The following is a 7,648-nucleotide window of genomic DNA, read 5'->3' as shown; positions in this document are numbered from 1 at the left end:
TACCAAAATGAATATTTTTTATTATTATGTTTGTTAACAAAAATACAAACAAACTGAAGAAAATGGAAGAACATTGATGCATCCTCATTCCTCCTGATTTGTTTTTGAGAAATCTACATCTTTTAGTCTCAAAACTACGGCTTGTGGTCTTTCTTTTATGTATTGTGTTATGATGTTTTGTTAAATATCTGTACGTGATGGAGAAAAATGGATATAATTTTCATATTCAGCATACAAGAATTACTGAAGAACAAGTAAAAATTCCAAGACAATAAAACCATCGCTGGCCTGTGTTATTTTAATCATTTCAACAATTCACCTCTAGCATGTTACAAATTAATGACTGTACAAAATATTTAAATATGCTTCGAAAGAAAACTGTACATGATGTACAGACAAGATGGAATTCAACGTACTATCTCCTTGAAATGTTTTTGGAGCAATATAACTCTGTGCTGCAGACATTATCACAATAAACCTCAACCAAAATCAACAGTCCCTACTGGAGGTATGTTTAAAACTGCTACGATCACTTGAAAAAAAATTACAAAAATTATTAGATCCATACCTAAATAATTTCAGTCACCTGTGACTATTTTTCATTGCTATCTGTCAAAGGATAACAAAAAACATCTTGGACATTAACGATATTGGTCAAACAGGCCATGACAAACAGGTTGGTATCAGCCGAGAAATAAGTTTCTACTTATCTCTGCTACATTATATATATTTTTCTGAAAATTAAAAAAACCCATTTTCAATTTTATAAAGATCCCTACCACCTTTGCCCAGCAGTTTATAGAGTGATCATTGAAACCAGCAACATTAATGTGGTAAATGGAAACTGGTTATTTTCATTAAGTTCAAAGTGGCTACTATTCTTATATCACAACCTCAAACTTCCTATATTTAAGCACTGAACAATGATATCTAACAGAGAAATCCTAATGAAAAAGTGAATATTACTATGTGCTTTCTACAAATGATAAGTGATAAGCTTAATTTGGTACACTGATGTGAATGTAGTTTTACAACGGAGCAATAAAACATATCTAAGCCTGCAGTATAGTTTTTCCCTTAACTGATTGTTAAATACATATTAATAAGTAAACAGTACTTGGTGTTAAAAATTTTAAATGGACATTACACCTCTTCAAAGAACTAGGGTTGCTTATGACTGGTTATTTAGTAATATAATTACTGAAACAGTCAACTAGTTAAAGATTAATTTGATTACTTATAAAACTGTAATATTCAATTACCATACTAAAGTTATTTTAATTTGCTTTTAGTGTAATAAGATTTGTTTTATTGACATAAAAAAAACAGAATAATACACAATGTAAAATATCATAATTGAATTGATGTATGCACGCAAGAATATGTCACTGACAAACAAGTTTGCTCAATAACTCAGTAATTTTAACAACCTTTACTAAAAAACAGATTATTACTGTTATTATACATTAATAGTTATTAATTACTTGAACTTCTGTGTGTTAGTTTTTTATCCATAACTTCCTAGAAGCAACAGTAGGTTTTATATCAGTCATTATGGTACATAATGTGAATATTTAAACTATTTAGCTATCAAATAGACACTACAAAATTCGTCAAATGGATGAATACTAAATACTAAACAAGTATCTGATACAACCCTAATATCTAAGTGTTAACTATTTTAATTACATCCACAGGAAAAACCAGTTAGGCATTTAATTACAACAGTGTTTATATAATACCTAGTATTAGTGAAAGCAATATCTATTTAACCTATATTCATAACATACAGTACAGTGTATTTCATGCTCCCTAATCCCTACTCCTCTGTTTTATATACACATATATATAATTTAAGGACAATAAAGGACCTATTGGTCCACTTAGGCTAGCCCATCCACTAAATTAAACTAAACTCTAAAATAAAAGTAAAACACTCAAAGCCAGCCCTTATCATCCAAATATTTATCAAGCTTTCTCTTAAACTCCCTTAAATTAACTGTATCCCATTTGAAGGCAACCCATTCCAAAAGCAAATTACCCTGTTACGAAAATAAAGATTTCTTAGCTGAAGATGACTCCTACCCTGCCAAAACTCATATTTGTGTTCCCTAGTCTTACTATTATCACCATTAAATATGAAAAAAGATGATGCTATAAATTCCCTTTAAAACCTACAACAAGAAACCTCATAGGGTTATTATTATCTGTTATAAGTAAACTATATAAACATTATATAATATAATGGTTATTCCATAAAAACTTCTGTCATACTGCATTTATTTGAAACTATTGTTGACATAGGCAATTAAAGATTGTGGGGTACAATAATAATACCTTTACATGCCTGGAATCATCCTAGTTTCCTCTTTTGAACCTTTTCCAAGATAATATTCTTTCTTAGATAAAGACACCCAAACCCGTAACACAGTATTTCAAGTGAGGCCTAACTAGTGATTTGTATAGGGGCAGTTATCTCTTTTGACTTGTAATCAATGTCTATAATTACACACTAAAATTCCATTGGAAATACTACTAATAACAGAGAACTGCTTCTACCGTTTGAGTGACTTATCCACTAATAAGTCCAAATCATTTTCATTGGTATGAATATCATTAATGTTAATAAGAAAATGTCAAAGCACTGACCCTTAACTAGACTTAATTAATAAAAACCTTTTGTTTTCTCTTATCAAACTACCCTATATCCAATAAACTAGTCTTTCCCCAACCCCTACAGTATTTATTTAACACAACACAAATCAACATCATGTGAACTTCACATTCGATGACAAGGAACCCACTTTGAGACTAATAATGCTTGGAGTAAAGAAAAACTTTTATACAAGTTTAACATAATTGCAAACGTACAACGTTTCGACAAGATTTTGTCATCATTAGGTACCCGATGATGACAAAACCTTGTTGAAATGTACATTTGCTGTTATGTTAAACTTGTAAAATTTCACCTTGAACATGAAGGTCAACAGCAATATCCTCCAATGGTAGATCAGATAATATCTCAAGGTTACAACCTTCCTTATGCTTAAAAAGAAATGACAAGTCACATAGTTAGCACTAATCATTCTGGATTAGTTTGATGTTACTGTTTCATCCAAACAATGTGAGATTTAGTCACATGATCTTGAGTGAGTTGGTCAGTTTGGAAATAAACCACAGCTCCAGTAAAGGTGACTGTCCATCATCCAGAAGATGAAGTTCACATGATAATGCTTGGAGACGGCTTGAATGGGTAATGAAGAAAAACTTAAATATATATATATATAACCATATTCTTGTGAGCATATCAAGGGATGGCTTTACATCTTTGTTGACCATGTTATGCAAAACAACAAGAGACCTTGAAACAAACAAAAACTTTTGAAAAGTTCTACATTAAAACAAGAAAGTAGAAAATGCACGGTATGTCTACGTACCACACCAGTTGCCCTCCTCTGAACCCTTTTGAATAAGTCAATATCCTTTCTTACATAACGAGACTGAAACTGTAAACAGTAATCAAGTAAAGCCTACCTAAATACATGGCACAACCTTTCATGGTGCAGTCAAATTAATTCCACAAGATTTTTACATAGAATACTGCTGAAACTTGTATTAATTGTTGAAGAGTAACTAAGTAATTTATAACTAAGTGTAATATTACAGCATTTTAAGGGGATTAAAAAGTAAACAATATTAAAGAATGAGTTAAATATCAATGCATTTGATATCATCATCATTATTATATACAATCTGTCAATATGATGCGAAAGCATGACGCACATTCTCAGACAGTCAGTTCAAGCATCTTGTGAGTGAATGAGGGAAGTGGCTTATGATCTAATTGTTAACTAAAATTAGATCATGAGAGTAATGTTAAGTACAGGTACATGACCATGTACCTGTACTTAACATTATTACACAACAACAGTATTAAAACAAGCTTACCTAATATCTTGGTTCAAAGATGCACACTCAAATGAAGTGTCCTGACTCGTAGCATGCTGAGGTTCATTTGCCTCATCCATATCAACAACAGGCAAGTCTTGCAAAGTGGCATCATACCTTTGTGGAGTCACCACAGTTTTAACTTGTTTAAGTATAGCTTCTTCATGAACAAAATTTCTAAACAATGAATAACCTTTTCTTATTATTTCCTCATTAGAAGGAGGTGTAGGTCTTGTATGGTTGAAGATTATGTTTCTTCTAGATCTTTGAACATGAAACTGATCATTGTTAACTTGTCCAAAACTATATGGTTGTTGCTCAGACTGAGCCATGCTTTCTGATGCATACACCAAAATTATATGGCTGTTTACAGTAGCCACATCACCGTCTTTCAATATTCTAAGGGGGGAAAAAAAAGTATTTATGATGGTCTGCATGGATTAATATAAAATATATAAAAGTAAACATCTTTTACTACCAATTTATATGTAATTATGATAAAGTTTTACAGCCTTTATGAAGATGCAAAGGAGAATGTGTTCAACAAATAGCAGATGAGGACCAAGTCTTTACTCAACTAGAGGTAAATAGCATGTTTAAGTGAGAAAAAAAATGCCAGAGTGGAAGATAACATCTAGAATGTCTTCTGGTTTAAAAAAAAATAGTAATAAAAGAGACTTATTTGAACTGAGAGCCTGGTGAATAAACACCTCCCTAATCAGCCCATCAAAATTATACCTTTACCCAAAAGAAACAAACAACCAAAGCATCAAACCAAACAAAGTATAACCCTTTGCATTCATAAAACAATAAATAAATAAAAATGTTTATAATTTTAACAAAGAATATTTTTGTTCTGGGCTTTCAAAGCTTACCTTTTATCACTTATAATATACAGGTATACTTTTCTATCCTTTACATTCCACAGTTTAAAAAGATGATCTTTATGACAAATAATCCAATCTTCTACAATTGTTTACACCTGGATGAATAACAATACAACATATAATAATTCCAGGTAAACACTCTTATTATAGCTGCCTCTCTAAAACTTCCAGTAATATTCTTCTACACAAACCAAAGAATTTTCCTCTCGTTTGAACATGTCCAATACTCTAAATCTTAAATTGTAGCATGCCCTGCAATAAATATATAAATATAAACTGTCATCTGCAGTGCACACATTGATTTCTCATGCTCTGACCTAGTTGGTTGCTACCAGTGGCATGAAATAGTGATTCACTGATAACCTCTGTATTCACTGATTATCATGAGTGATTTAAAATGCAAAAACAGTCACGTGTCAGATTACTTGGAAGTAGTTAGTAACTGTATAGCAAGCTAATTTCACACAGTGATAAAGTGGATGTAGCTTCTACTACAACAACTGAGAAATATGCATGTTAATAACTACACGAATTTTCTGAAACTGAAATTTATTGGTTATAATAATATAGGTGAATGTGACCTCGCTCACATTCGGAATTCTTTTAAAATATAACACCAAGACATAATGATTGTATTATATCCATAATATTCACCTGTTTATTATGCTAAAATGATTTCAATTCACTTAGTTTAACAAGATTTGTTTGATTAATATAAGAAAGAAGGTTTATATGCTTTGGAAAATATCAAAATTAGATTCATTTATGCTACTGATATCTGAATCTAGATAATACTTTTAGCAGCCTTTACCAAAAAAAAATCCAAACTTTTAGTGTTCTTATTGTTCTACATTAACAGTAATTAAACTTCCATGCTAGTTTTTTTATTTATTAATATCCTGCCAAAACATTTATTTAGCAAAATGCTCAAATAGGCAAGATAATGAATATTCATTACAACCCCCTATTTGTGTTAAAAGAAATGTATGAAATTATTTACGGCTGTGATAGCCAAGTATGATAAATAACATCTGAATAACCTCTAACTACAGTAAGTGTAGTGGATATTAAAATATTATATACAAATAATCTGTTGACACTGTATATAGGAATTCTATTTGTCAGTTCACAATTAACAAAAACATCAAGCTAACGTAAAGTTAAAATGATTTCTTACAACATGACAAAAAATTTCCAAACATTAAAGATAAAACTATTTAATTTCAACTATTGGTGCTTGTGAAGTCCTTGAATCACTAGCTAAGAAATACACACAAATAAATTTGCATAATTCAATACAACAGCTTCAATAATGAAATGTTTATTACAATTAGAATTTTTTGTTCTACAAGCTTAGTTGAAGATAACTTGAATAGGCAGCAAGGAAAATACTTTAGTGCCTCTCCTGTTAAAAATTTTAAATCACTAGGACTTGCCTGAATTATAATAAATAAGAAGTGTTTTCCAAATATTAAATAGTGGCACCCTTCTAACTCAGCAAAGTTTCCATTACCCCCCCCCCCCAATACATTAAAATAATTTCTCCAAGAGAACAGCAAAATCAACATTTTCTTTACCTGTTTTCAATTGTGAGAGCAAAAAAAAAAGTTTTGAGAGAAAAGTGATAGTTTTGTTAGGTTATTGTCATCTCCAACTTTTGTTTCTTTCGTAGTTATTTTTGGGCTCTCCTGTCAAAAGGCCAAGCCTCCCTAAGAGGATGTGCCCTACAGTTTGAGAAACACTGCCTTAGACCACCATTACATTTATTATTTACAGAAACAAACACGGTTTTGTAAACATAGCTTCTTGCCTTCTACTTTTGAAGCATGGTTATAGGAATGTTACAGAATGTTTGTACAGTGCGTTGAGTCCTTAATTATTATTAATTAATTATAATAAGCATTGTAAATATCTAAAAAGGTGTTCAATTTAACATACTGAACAAGGGAAACAAAATTAAGTATTTAAAACCACCCTTTGTTTGTTCGGGAAACCATCAATTCCCCTTCCAACCTCCACTGCTATTGATTGTAATGTATTCAAAAAACTAATCACCCTGTTAGAAAAATAAAATGGTCTTACATAGAGCACAACCTGTATTTTCCAAATCTTAAACTCGTGTTCTCTGGTCCTATTGTGTTCAAAATAAGGTACAAAGAAATCAGAGGACTTTATCTTATTATCCCCTACAGGCTAGATTATGGGTCAGCAATCTGCAGCTCCAAACCCACATCTTTATAGCCCTGTTGCTAAGGTCATTGTGGCATCTCAGTATCTTGCAAAATTTCAAAACAATGGCTCTTCTTGTTAGCTGGGCTAGCAACCCTTGGGTTAAATAATCCTTTAAAGTTCAATAAGATCACCTCTTTCCCTTCTTTTCTCAAGAGAAAATAAGTCATCATGAGAATCATCCTGGTAGCTCTCCACCAAATCCTTTCTTAAGTAACAAGATAAGGACCAAGTGAAGAGTAACTACCAACTTGTATAGAGATAATTAAATTACCTCTTTTGACTTGTAGTCAATATGCCTATAGATACACCTTAAAATTCTATTGGCATTACAGCACTGCTTTGATGGCTCAAGTGACTTGTAATATGCCACGATCCCTTTTTCCACAGTCACTCTCTTGGGTACGTTGTGATCCAAATGTGCTTATTATCTACTATATAAAAACACAGTCGTATATCTATCTGTTCCTTATACGTTTCTACATTTCTTGAACAATCAGCACCAAAGTTAAAAAAATGATACAGGATGACAATGGGGGGGGGGGTTATCCCCCATTTAATTTCTTACTGATAGAATTAATGAA

The 7,648-nt window shown here is 31.5% G+C and overlaps 1 protein-coding gene across 3 annotated transcripts in view; it reads right to left on the bottom strand.

Moving 5' to 3' along the window:
- LOC106468504 (apoptosis regulator BAX-like) overlaps positions 1-7,648 on the bottom strand; it is a 30,463-nt gene that overhangs the window by 14,289 nt on the left and 8,526 nt on the right. For 2 of the 3 annotated variants that reach the window (XM_022396841.1, XM_013928934.2), the window contains exon 2: positions 3,949-4,347. In XM_022396841.1, coding sequence (XP_022252549.1) covers positions 3,949-4,280 — 332 coding nt within the window. In that variant the 5' untranslated portion in view covers positions 4,281-4,347. Of the gene's footprint in view, positions 1-3,948; positions 4,348-4,823; positions 4,970-7,648 lie in introns of those variants that run through there. The other variant, XM_022396842.1, reaches the window with a different exon arrangement.

This window comes from Limulus polyphemus, unplaced genomic scaffold (genome assembly GCF_000517525.1).
Source record: "Limulus polyphemus unplaced genomic scaffold, Limulus_polyphemus-2.1.2 Scaffold3030, whole genome shotgun sequence".
Lineage (NCBI taxonomy): Eukaryota > Metazoa > Arthropoda > Merostomata > Xiphosura > Limulidae > Limulus > Limulus polyphemus.
Note: the sequence above shows the minus strand (reverse complement) of the source record. Positions and strands in the feature narration are given on the sequence as shown.